Below are 13,564 nucleotides of genomic sequence, written 5' to 3' on the forward strand. Positions count from 1 at the left end.
GCAATTAAAATAAACCCATATCCTCCAAAACGTGCTGTGGTGGGTGTTTATAGCATTACTAAGATTACACGAATTTTATTAATTGAATGTGTCTTTTAATAACTATTTTGTATTGTCACTCAATTTAATAATTAAGACGTCTTCTACTGTAGTTACCAACTGTCTTAATTTAGCATGACCAGCAGTCCCTAATAGCTGTAGTTCCAATAATAAACAATTTTTATCATAAAGTGCTTTGATGATAACATTCAAACAAGAAGGAAGGGGGTTTTAGGGTTAAAATGTTGTAGAAAAGGTTTTTTTTCTGGGGCAACGTGATGTTATCTCCATGGCAACCAATTAAACATTACTGTTAATCGGAACATTAAACTAGTTGCACCAAAATCACTTTTTATACATAATCCTCAGCCAGGGCTGGATCCATGCTGGTAGCCGGTAGGGCCACATACTTACCGCTAGATACATTCGGCTTCATACCGGCCCTGGTCTCAGGGTGATGGGGTAGATTCTCAGGGTCACACGGTCCGGGACTGACCCCTTTCTATTCTACCCCGCTGGGATCATATATAACACTCCCAGTCGGTGCTTTTATTACCAGTATGTTATGGATGATATCCCTGCTTGAATGCAGGTGACTCAATGAAATAGATCTTTAAATAATGGCAAGTAAAGGTTTCCATGAGAACGGCGAGTCGCTACATAGATAAACTGCTTTATTTATAGGAGAAGAGGAGGAAGTAAATACGGTACTTGGTGGGATGAAAAATAAAGTCATCAGAAGTAACTTTTTATATAAAAAAAGTAATATTTTTTTGTCATTTTTAATATCGCTGATAGCTAACTCCCAACAGTCCCTGTTTTTGCAGGGCAGTCCCTCAAGTGTTGAAATGCTCCAATATCAATATGTTATTCAGAAAAAAATAATCTTGAACCTCGCTGAACTGTAAAAAAAAAAGATTTAATGGAACCTGCTCTGAGTTTCAAGGCAGGAGAAGTGATGAATAAAAAATATTTTTTTTAGTTTTTGTTTTTTGTTTTATTGAATAGTTGTTTTTTTGTTGTTGTTGTTAATATCGCGTTCCCATAAAGAGGTTGTGCAGGTTAGCCCAGCGCTCGTGAAATTTAAAATATAATTGCAGATCTGCTATATTTGAGGTTAAGCAGTCACCGGCGGAATTGTAACACTGGCGAGGATTAAAAAATTGTAACCATAGGAACCAATAGAATGTGCCTGGTTATTGTACCCTTCCACCAGTTGCTATGGTTATAGGACCAATTTTGCATCAGAATCACTTTTTATTTATTAACTCTTATATGCTGGTACTTATGAACAAATCCCGATTTCATAACCCAGGTTAAGTTGACCTCTCCACCTTTCAGGACGGTTTTGATGGGGGTCTCAGTTAAGTTTTCATATTCTCTAAGTTTAAGGGTGATGAACAAATACAAAATGGCTGCCTGTTTGGTCCGTCCATAGGACCAACGCAAGAGTCTGCCTAGGCTATCAAGAACCTAAATTTAATGAGATAACCTTAAACCAGACCAATGTATACTTTTTACGTAAAATATGAAGATATATCAGGTATACATTATATATATATATATATGTGTATTCTTTATAAATATAATAGCTGAATAGGACAGAACACGACCATGGTTCATTTTGCAACCACAGTCCTATAATCTGACATCTTGCTCAGTATGAAAGTGTCTGAACGCTTACATTTTTCAGTAAAATGAGAAGATTTTGATAGGTTTCTTATGACACCAAACTTAGCGGCACCTTTAAGAGTCCAGCTATAAGGGGACATAATGACTGAAGTTGTTGGGGGGGGGCGGCTCCTAATATGACGGTACATATGTAATACATATGTAATAGTTATGTTTCGTGTAACACTAGATTCAGTGATGTCATGTGTTCTGGCCTTGGCTGACTAGGCCTATGGCGGTAGGTCCAGAAAGCGGCAACATCCTTGGGAACATCCAGGCTCCAGCTACCTGGAGCCCTCCATTTTTAGGTGCGGGTAGGCGGCTGACGGTGGCCGGTCTGACTGACGTCAGCTGCCGGTGTGGCGGACATTGCGCGCCGGGCTAGCCTCACACCCAGGAAAATGCTGTGGTTGGAGGGGAAGAGGGCAAAGAGTTTGCTGCAACTCCTCTCCCGGGACCAGGAGTTTCTCCATGGTGACCCGGAGAAGTGGCAATTCACCGGAGTCTCTGGGCAACGCTCAGAGAGTTCCCAGGGTATGGGCCGCAGCCCCTAAGCCACAAAACAGGGAGCCTCAGGCTCTGCGCAACGCCATTACGCAATGGGCCAGTAAAAGGAAGACCACCGGGCTTTATTGTCCTCATATCCTGATGCCATGGGTGGCAGGCAGCACTGCCGCGGGTTAAACGTAGGGCTACATCGCTGACACAACACTTTTTCAATGATACATTCCTTCTATGCGTTCAAGTTAGAGAATTTTTCAATGAAAAAATAAATAATTGACTGCGATATGCAGAATTTGTGCTGTGAGTCGAAACTTGAACTTTTTAGCTCGTACTGTCGACCTTATATTTTTCTTTTCAGAAATCTATAAAAGTGACTATATCTCCCTGGAAACAGAACACAGAGAAACTCATGAATGTCTGCCGCCTGAAGAAGCCCACAGTGCCTGCGCGTTAATGTATAATGGTGGGCTTCCATATTTAATTTAAGAGGAAAAAAAAAGAAAAAAGGAGACAAGACTGTATCTGTGGCCCGCCTTTAATACAGAAAGCGCTAATGAGAGAGACGATTATCTCCCTACAGAGTTAATTGCGTCGCCGCGTGAGTGGCAGCTAATCACGCAGGTTCATTCTTTCTGTTTGTATCTGTTTTGGGTTCAAATGAAGCCTCTGATTATTCCCGTCACTCACCCAGGCACGTGATAATTATTACGAGAAGAAATAGGTAGCAAATCCCGGGGGCTGCGGGAATTTGCTTTCTTACTATTTATACAAGAATAGGAAATAAGAAAAAAAAGCTCTGGTATCAAGTAATTTTAACACAAAGATGGTTGACTTTGGAACTTTAGCAATCGTGACGCTTCGAGTGTGTGGTATCCGCCATGTTTATTGGTTTATTTAATTATTTAATGGGCCATGTCATTTTGGGTCATGTTTATTAAGGTGGAGCAGATCTGAAGATGCATTTCCATGGTAATTGCTCCCAGGCCCGGACTGGACACCTGGGACACTTGGCCAATGCCCGACGTCGCTTCATGGCCGCTCCAGCTGCATGAGTTTTAGCTTTTTTTGAACCATTACAGGGGGAAAAAAATCTCCATCAACGTCTCATTGTGATCCCACCCCAATGTCAATCCAGAAGAAAAACGTCAGGCAAATTTTGTTAGATCTGCGTCTCCAGCCAACTAAAACCAGAACAAGCCCACCACATTATTATTATTATTTATTAATTTATATAGTTGCATCATATTCCATAGCGTGGTACAATGGGTACACGGGGCATAACAAGCAGTGCCTAACATACAATCTTGACTCACAGAAACAGAAGGTGAGAAGGGCCCCGATCAAAGAGCTTACACTCTAGAAACATTATGTCTCTGCCTCCATAGACCCCTTTCTTTGGAGGAAGCCACAGCTTTTGGCATTGGAGAAGAAAAATGGGGCATCAGGGGAGAAAAGAGGGGCAGTTTCTTTGGTGATAAGAGTGATGACCGATGTTGCGGAACCCGCCGACATTTCCATTTTTTGTTTTATTGAAGAACAGATAAACTCTGTAAACGAGACATATATATATATATATATATATATATATATACATATATACATTAAGAGAACGGTGCCAGTCAATATGCACCATTATTAACCTTGACAACGCCAGCATTTCAGGCACTAATTCATTTAACACCAAGGATGCCAGTTGCCTAGAAACCATTTCTTATATGCGCTGTATGGAGTTTAAATAAATCTAAAAAACTAACGGAAGCCATATGTTGAACTCCGAGTCTCAGGGTGAAGGGGCAGATTCTCAGGATCACGCAGTCTGGCGCCGACTCCTACCCCCCTCCCCACCGGCTGTGATCGTAGAAAAGACTTTACTGGTTTTCCTCCCAGTATGTTATGGTTGATACCCCTGCTTGAATGCAGGTGACTCTATTAAATGTATCTTTAAATAATGACAAGGTTTCCACGAGGACTGGTAGGATTTGGGGTACCTGGTGTAGTGGCGGGTCAAGCAATACATGGCCATATAGAATGACAGAAATATTTATGCTTCAGATCTGCCCCAAACTTCTCTCTACTGAGGGTTTCGTTCTGACTTCGGCTGAACTCATGCGCATGTTGACAAGCCGAGTGTGGGGTTTAGCTAAGCCATTGCTTGGTCTGCGCAGCCCCACCAGCCAGCTCTACACCTCTACGACTATGTTACAAATCGCACCGACTTGGAGACCCCAAGAGTTGGTCCACAAGGGGAATCTATGACACTGCCCCAAATGACTATAATTCTAATTATGTATTACCAGGAATGCAGAACATGATGTCAACATTCTACTTTTTTTCTTAGATCAAGATTGACATCGTTAGTATCTTTTTACATGTTACACGCCAACATAGAAAAGGTTTCGGTCGCATTATGGCAGGACAGGGCAAATGTAAAGAAAATACCTGAGACAGGTAGACTAATTCCGCAGCAGGAAAGGTTATGTCCAGCACCATATCAAAGGATGAGTTTATGAACATGAAGACTAAAGGCTGATCTGTTTTAGGAGTACCAAACAGAAACATACGGACTTTATGACAAATTCAACATACATACGATACACATTTTCTTTTAATAAGGTACCAGGAGAAAAGAGCGGAGCCTGGAATAAAAAGCTGTAGGTGGATCCAGTGAGAGGAACAAAGAGGTAGAAGAAAGAAATCAGGGCAGTAGAAGAAGGCAGGACAGAGATGGGGGGGAATGAAAGAAGAGAGAAGAAGAGGAGAAAGAGAGAGAGAGGAGGGATTTAACAGACAGGTAGACAGGACAGTCACAGAGAGCATGCAAGAAGATACGAGATGGAGAAGCTGCGAGACATCAGCGATGAGACAGAACTGGACACTTTTCTGGTGACGCTGTGCTGGAAGCTGTGAGATCACAGAAGAATAAAAGTGGATTTAGTTTAAGGTGATTGGATTTCTTTCGCTCTGCCAGGTAAGATCTCTTTTCTGGTGCCTGTCTCTATGAGATCACACATTAACCATTGCCTTTCCTTTCTATATTCTGTTTTGGAGTCTGTTTTTTTTGTTAAGGTAACTTTTGTTGATAGAGCAGCTATTCTGGAATCTGGGTTAAAAGTTGGAACCCTGATAGCCTCATTGATCAGAAGAGATGAGTCCGGGGGATTTTAGGGATGAAACCCAGCCTGGAAAGGGTTGAAGTTGAGGGATTTCAGTGTCTTTTTCTTCTCCCCAGGTAGACATCAGTATGTTGTCCTCAGCTTGCATCCGAGTTGCTCACTAATGAGACTTTAAAAAGTCTCCAACCATTTGTTCTACAAAATTGCATCACACTTTTAAAATGTAAATATCCCTCGTCTAACTGTACTTAAAAGCAGTAATGATGGGTAGCTGATGAGCGGACTATAACTCCCATCATCCACAGTCAGTTCAAAACTGACTGCGCTATGGCAAGTGGAGTGACAGGGGATGCTTGTGTTTGGCTGGCAGAGAGCGTTGAGGGTTAACAGTCCAACAAAACCAATGGTGCTGACATGTTCTTCATCTGGTCCAAAATCTGATAAATCTCCATGATTTTGGTACATTTCCCAGAAACGGCTCTTAAACAGTAGGGATAATGGGAATATATCAAGGAATCCATGGCAATAGACTGTATCGAGGTGCGTATTGCATGTAATCGGGTACAATTTTTGGGGTTAATTTCTATAGGGGAATGATATGTATCAGTGGGATTACCGGCATGTTGCGCATGTAATCCTCCCCCACTTTGGTTGTGGCCAATCATTTTCTTTATTTTTTTGTGCCAAAATATATGTGAAGGCTCATGAAAAATAATACAATATTTTTTGGTGTATTTAATATTGTGACCGTGTGCATTTTCATTCACATATCTACTTTTTGGGGTGATTCTGGAAATTGTTTTGTGTGTTTTACCCCCCTCATTGTTGTCCCCCACTTTTATAAATCACCCCCTTTAAGATACTTAAGTGTACGGGATCTCAACCTGCTTGTGATGTTCTGCAGGTCTCAAGCTATCTACGATGATCGGCGGGTCCTAATCTGCTTTCTGGAGCTTTATCGTTCCTTATCTATTTACCCCTTCAGCCGAATGAGTCCTTTACCTCTGCTACCCTTCCTCAGCCTCTGCACCTTCTGCTACCTGCAGGTAAATTCCCGTCTCTCGTTATAAAGTGTAACTGGTCACGGACGTAAATGCCCTGTGGATCTGGATCAGGCCCTCAGCCTGGTCCTTTTGGTCCTGAGTGAGAAGTCTCTGACATGGTCCTTGGTCAAGGCAATACATTTGGGCTGTGATTCAGTCTTTTGGGGTAGATCCCAGGCGTGAGCCAGATTTCTTCTTCTTTCATTCCATCTAAAGAAGAGACCTCTGCAATCTCTTTTTCTTATCAATGTTTCTTCATCTCATTGTTGAATCCTTCATTAATAATATAGATTACTGATACCCATAAACTCTGTGTCTCTATAGGCAATAGTGCATTGCTTAATGTTTTAGCATTGAAGACATTGTTGGAGTTTAGAGATGTTCAAAACATGTCTGATTCTGGATACCAGGGGCTTCGCTCTTCTTACGTTTTTAGAGTGTTTGAGTTTCAGGATTCCTGTGAGGGGTATCCACCACACTCCTTCTCTAAATCAATGGGAGACAGCCCTGTTGAGATGGCTTCATGTCTCTAATAACAGCTATAATATGCAGGCACCATGGCTGCCCGATGTAGAGTTCGACAGACGGCTTTGCTATCGTTTTCTGAATCACCTTTGTCTTCTTGGTCTCCATGTTGCGTGGCTACAGAGTGAAGCAGGGCAGGTGCTCGAGAGAACTATTGAGGAATGGATGAGGTACAGGGAAGAGTGCTACCAGAAGATGTCTAGCACTCCAAAGCCCATGGGTAAGGAATCTGGATATATATATATATATGTATATATATATATATATATAATGCCTTCACCATCGCTCGTATGTCATACATTCCAAATAACCAAAAAGGGTCGCGTTTCTTGGGGAAGGTGGAATGGAGGGAAATCTATGGGCCACGGCCCGACCAAGATCTTCTCGTTGACTTCATGGCAGTTTGGTAGTTGTGAACAAATTCAAAACAAGGACAACTTATTTTATGTCGTTAAATGAATTAATGAGAGGTTTATTGAAGATGAAAGTGAGTGCCGTTGTCCCTGCCCTTCCGAAAAGTAGACCCGCAGAAGACCTGGTGGAATGTTTCCCACCGGCTCTGAATGTTCTTCCGTCTTTCTTCTCCAGGGCTACATTGTAACCGTACTTTTGATTTATACGCCTGCTGGCCAGATGGATCGCCGGGGAACGTCACTAATGTGTCCTGCCCTTACTATTTACCATGGTTTCCAAAAGGTACTGGCTAGGAAATGATCCGATATATACCTTGTAAGATTTACTGCGGCTACAGAACACGTGGAGCTACTGTGCCTTCTGGTGGTTATTTTAAACAAATACACCCTACGTGCGTTGGGTAATTAATGCTCATTGTACAAAAATGTAATTCTGTAAACCCATGTCATTATTTATTGTTTATTGTGTATAGCGCCATCATATTCCGCAGCGCTGTACAATGAGTAAACAGAACATGACAAGAACATAACAATTAGACTTACAGAAACAGAGGATAAAAGGATTGTCATAGCGCCGTCTTTCTAGTACTCCTGTACTCTACATCTAATAGAGCGTAAGCTCCCGGGGCCCTCTTCTCCTCCGGTACCATTACGTCCCAATGTATGTTCATGTTATTCTTAATTTTGTATATTGTCAGTTTTAATGTTGTTGTTAATTTTGTGTTTTTCCCCATTGAAATAGAGCTACGGAAGCTGCTGATGCTCTATAAATATCTATAAACGGGCAGACTAGATGGGGCCGAATGGGGCCGAATGGGGCCGATCTGTCCTCAAATTCTCTCCGTGTGTGTTTGCACCCTCTGCTGGTCAGTTATGAAGGTGCAGCCAACATATGCAGGAGCGGTGAATATTGCACCTACAGAAAGTACAGGCAGAGGACGAGTATTAAAGGCAAAGGGGCAATTTCAATTCTCAAACAGGGCTCCTATTATTATTATTTATTGTTTTATATAGCACCATCAAATTCCATAGCGCTGTACAATGCCTATAAAACGGAGGGACAGGCCTGATCCGTGCAATTGATTCAATCGATTTGCGGATCGCAAAGTATGGATTTAAAACGGTTACTTTGCCAGATCCCACATATTACAATCCTTCACCCGAAACAAACTTGTGTAGCTGAGTTTTCAGATTAAAATAAGCTTTTCTGGGTCGCCAAACTTCCCCTCCAAACATAGACATTAGCAGGACCGCCCACTGACTTCATCAGGACCATCCATGACATCAGCGGGACCACCTTCCAACATAAGTGGGACCTCCTGCCCGCAAGGTAGGGCTCCAGGTAGCCGGAGCCAGAGAGTTCCCAGGTATGGCGCCGTGATATGACATCATATTCCGATGCCCAGAAGTAAAGATAGTGACGCGGAGAGGGTGGCAGACAATGCTAGTTCTGCCACATTCTGCCACAAGATCTCAAGTACACTGATCGAACAAACAAAATTACAAGCTTTAGGCAGTTTCAATGAATAAATGCAATTATTTAGAAAAAATGTAAATATACGGAAATGACTGGACATAAAGGAAGAGCCACCACATTAGATCACTCACAGTAACATTTAAAAGGAGAAGGTGACTTAGGCCGCGTTACACGAGCATTGAAAACTCACCTTTCATTCAATATATTTGTTTATTAAGATTTTTACAGTAACGGGTCTCATATTATGCCCCATTCCGGCCCATTACAGTGCGTCACGGACTGGTGTCACGGCGATGTGGGCAGGATGGGCTCTGGGCGACAATGAATGGGACCCAGCCCTGGAGAGACTCATCACAGTGCGAAGACGATGCCGAAGTGACCACAGATGAGGTGATAGATCACACTTTATGTGCAGAGGACCCGGTGATCAATGATAAGCAAAATAAAATATGGTTTTGGGATTCATTGAGGAAATAATAGGTGACCCCTGCTAACTCCAATTGTCTTGATAAAGCCCTGCTCCTTATTCACGTTTCTAAGCACATGGCCCGTAACAAGTGTTGTCTTTGCCATTTGAAACGTTGGAGGGAGGGTGATGGTAATTTGCTGTCCACGTCTCCCCAGGTTGTAACTCGGAACCTGTTACTCAGCTTCCAGGCTCTCTACACCGTCGGGTACTCTGTGTCTCTGCTGGCCCTGATATCAGCCCTGCTAATTCTCACCTTGTGCAGGTAAGAAGCCAGTTCGGCTACAGGTTATGCCCCTTGCTACTCTTAAGCCAACACCAGTTTACCGGTTAAACATTGAGCATGAATTGACTTATTTATGTCTTCCCAAGATTCCAACTTCTTATTTGTTGTCTTTTAACTTTAGGAAACTTCGTTGCACCCGAAATTACATTCATGCCAACTTGTTCTTCTCGTTTGCTCTGCGCGGGATCTCTGTTATCGTTAAAGATATATTACTAGAGAAGCGGTGGGGAATGCAAATTATCGAGGTCACCGACTGGGAGATCCTGATCAGCAATGAGGTCAGCATCTATCTTTTGCCAGATAATGGAATGCCGCCATATAAATAAGTAAAGTTGTAGCTTGGGGCAATCATTGGTTCATGGGGCATCTGTGAATGTATGGATGTTACCTTTGTCCTTCTGGGGCCTCTCCACACCACGAACCTTAATGTTGGGACCTCAGGAGAACCACAATTCTTGATGTCCCCAGGAAGGTGAAGATTTTGGAAGGTCACAAGTTGGGGATCTTATGTGACCTAAGCAGCACAGCCTCCATAGGTGACTTACTCCATGTTGTACATCCTGAAATTGCAATGCGCTGGGATATGATGTTATATCTTGGTGCTTAGCATAGAGCATGGCGGCCATGAAGGTCAGGGGGTGCTGCTGTAGACCAACGCTAGGGCAGTGCACAGCCAAGTCACTATGTACCATCACTTGGAATATTGTTTCTAATGCTGCATGCAGTTACGTTGTGTTGAATTCAGCAGAGTAGGTGGTACAGCACCTTTAATAATATCTGTTTGACAGGCAGCGATCGGATGCCGCATGGCGCAGGTTGTCATGCAATACTGCATATTGGCCAACCATTATTGGTTTGTGGTGGAGGCGGTTTACCTGTACAAGCTGCTGGTCGGAGCAGGGTTCTTCGAGAAGAATATATATACCCTGTACCTGTATCTCGGTTGGGGTAAGTGCACGATGGCAACTTTCCATATATCTTCCTTTAAAACCAAGCAGGGAAAGGTGATCGCTTCCCTCTCTGGGATACAGTGATGATAAATGAAGGGGGTCAGGGGGCCATCAGCAACATGGTACCTAGTTATTTCAGGTAGATTCTAAGAGAACCCTGATGGAAAGCTCACACTTGGCCACATAGACAACACATTAGAAAACTTTGAGCTGCCACTGTCCACAAACGACTTTCTTCTTCTTTCTTGCAGGGACTCCGCTTCTGTTTGTGGTTCCCTGGATGACAATGAAATATCTGAAGGAAAATTCAGAGTGAGAACAGGAACCGTGTTAGAGTGTGGAGAGGAGAGAGGCGGCAGAATGAGGATGCGGAGAGAAGGGAGGATGCGGAGAGAAGGGAGGATGCGGAGAGAAGGGAGGCTGCAGTGTGAGGGTGCAGAGAGGAGGGGAGCTGTAGTGTGAGGATGCGGAGAGAAGGGAGGTGGCAGTATGAGGGTGCAGAGAGGAGGGAAGCTGTAGTGTGAGGGTGTGTAGAGGAGGGAAGCTGTAGTGTGAGGGTGCAGATAGGAGGGAGGCTGCAGTGTGAGAGCAAAGAATGGAGGGAGGTTGCAGTGTGAGACTGCAGGGAGGTAGAAGGTCAAGGAGACCTCAATCTGAGAGTAAGCAGAGGAGAGAGGCCACAATATAACAGTGCCAGAAAGTGGCTATGAAAGTCAATGAGCAGTCCAGGGGAGAGAGCTAGATTAGTGCTACCCGGGTATGAATGAGCTGCTTGTGTCTGATTGGTTAAATCCATTCTATTCTACAGATGTTGGGCTCTAAATGAGAACATGGCGTATTGGTGGATAATCCGGATCCCCATCCTGCTGGCCTCTCTGGTAAACACACAGTTGCAGAAGACATCTTGGTCAACAGTTCATTTCAATTGCCTCATTTCCATTTCTCTCATCACCCTGTCATATTATCAGGGCTTTCGGGTTCACAATCTACGTCATCTTCCCTGTCCCATGTCTACGTGTGATGGCCCTCTGTGTACATGGACCTCCCCGTCTAATGTCTACACGTGATGGCCCTCTGTACATAGACCACCTTGTGTCATGGCTATGCACAATGGCCCTCTTTACATGGTCCTCCCTGTCCCATGTCTACATGTGATGGCCCTCTGTGTACATGGACCTCCCCTTCTAATGTCTCCACGGGATGGCCCTCTTTACATGGTCCTCCCTGTCACATGGCTATGTATGATGGCTCTTCACTTGGAGTTGCCTTCCAGAGTTCTTCACTTTATTCTCAGCTATTGATCGGTCAATGTCCTTCATTTCCTCTCACTTCAGCATTATATTCTTCCTTAGTCTTATATTCTCCTTTGTATCTGCCCGTCTTTCTTCAGGTAAACCTTGTAATCTTCATGAAAATATTGAAGATGATATTGTCCAAGCTCAGAGACAATCAGAAAGGATACCCAGACTACAAGCTTAGGTCAGCCTCATCACTGGTTGGGATAGCCCAAGAGGACACCTGTGGTCCAGCTGCAACGAGTTACTTTCTCGGTTCCGTACTACCTTCTCTATAGAAGATACAGATACATTCTGTTGTGTAAGAGTAGCGTTGGTCATGAAAGCGCAATATGTTAAACGCATTCTGTTGTCTTAGCAGATTGGCAAAGGCCACGTTAACCCTCATTCCACTCTTTGGGATTCATGAAGTGGTGTTCATCTTTGCCACGGATGAGCAGACATCTGGAATCCTGCGATATGTTAAGGTCTTCTTTAACCTCTTCCTGAACTCCTTTCAGGTGAGATCACCAGGGATAATCAGGGGGGCCGCTGAAGGAGACATTGATTTTGGAATAGAAAAGGACAATTGTTATTTCTAAAGACGAAACACGTAAGTTTGTGTATAAGCTTGGTGGTGTCTGCGAGGATTTTGAGTTACAAAAAAGGTCCCTTTTAAAAGTAAAAAAAAAAAAAAAGGGACCACACACATTAACATTCCGTTTAGCAATCTTCTTATAGACCCCCAAGAGAAAAGCCAAGGCATATTATCATTAACCACAGTGACATTCCACCCATTGTCTTGCAGGGATTCATGGTCGCAGTCCTCTACTGTTTTGCTAACAAAGAAGTAAGTAGTTTACTACGTTCTTTATATAGACAACGTGCCACAATCGTAGCGTCATAGGCTCCAGCTCCCATCACGATCAGGCACCCACGTGCCGTTTCAATAGCCGTCAAGCCATTCTACTAGCCTGAGGTCTACAAAATACCTTTATAAGAAAACATAGTTGGGTTTGCTTGCTGCCATGTTCTGCGGGACACAAACGAGGGACAAAGGGTTAAACATGCAACGTGCTAATGCCGTGTGTTGCTTCTCCCATAAGACGCAGAACAATAAATACACTGCTTTATTTCTATTGTTCGCCCCCTTCCCCCAAAAAGGTCACCTTTCCCATCAAAGAGGGCAGTGGCAGCAGATGTCCCAATGTCTATCAAGGGACACTTTGAAGTCATCACAGCCAATAACCGGTAAGGGGCTGTTAGCACCCCCGGGGGGGTTTAGTTGTAAACATGTTAGAATAGGCAGATTCCGAGGAATGCGGTTTGAAATTCTATTTTTTTGGTAGCTAAAAAATATCTCTCCCTGTAATTTTTTTTTTTTGCACCCAGGTAAGGTCCGAGATCCTGAAGAAGTGGCATCTTTGGAAATTGGACAGAACGGCCCAGCTGTGTCGTCCGTGACCCCTGCTCATATTCATTATCGGGGACAGACAGCGCATGTGCACGGCCCGTGGTACTGGCAAAACGAACTGCCTTAGTAATGGACATTAAGCTGATTAGCATGAGGTCCCTGTGAATAGTGTTAAATAATACACATTGACCCCAACTGTGTCCTTCCGAGCCGGCCTTCTAAAAGGCGCACAATGGCAGTTCGTATGAAGATGTAAACGTTACCTGGTTCTTCATCTAATATACCCCGAAGCTCATCCTCAGGGAAGCCTCAATAAGGCAGACTCAAATAAAGTTTAAAGGGTCTAAAGGAGAGAATCCAGCGGTGCAAAGAACCACTTACAGTTTACA

At 43.5% G+C, this 13,564-nt stretch overlaps 1 protein-coding gene across 1 annotated transcript; it reads left to right on the top strand.

The window, feature by feature from the left end:
- The first annotated feature begins 6,252 nt into the window (after positions 1–6,252).
- On the top strand, positions 6,253–13,545 carry LOC128502021 (glucagon receptor-like). The gene is made up of 13 exons (XM_053471710.1): positions 6,253–6,373; positions 7,019–7,115; positions 7,484–7,591; positions 9,054–9,175; positions 9,410–9,516; positions 9,659–9,815; positions 10,326–10,485; positions 10,739–10,799; positions 11,296–11,365; positions 11,878–11,966; positions 12,144–12,282; positions 12,570–12,611; positions 13,154–13,545. The coding sequence occupies exons 1-13, from the start codon at positions 6,317–6,319 to the stop codon at positions 13,223–13,225; spliced, it is 1,281 nt and encodes a 426-aa protein (XP_053327685.1). The 5' UTR covers positions 6,253–6,316; the 3' UTR covers positions 13,226–13,545.
- The last annotated feature ends 19 nt before the right edge of the window (positions 13,546–13,564 follow it).

This window comes from Spea bombifrons, chromosome 7 (assembly GCF_027358695.1).
Source record: "Spea bombifrons isolate aSpeBom1 chromosome 7, aSpeBom1.2.pri, whole genome shotgun sequence".
Classification (NCBI taxonomy): domain Eukaryota; kingdom Metazoa; phylum Chordata; class Amphibia; order Anura; family Pelobatidae; genus Spea; species Spea bombifrons.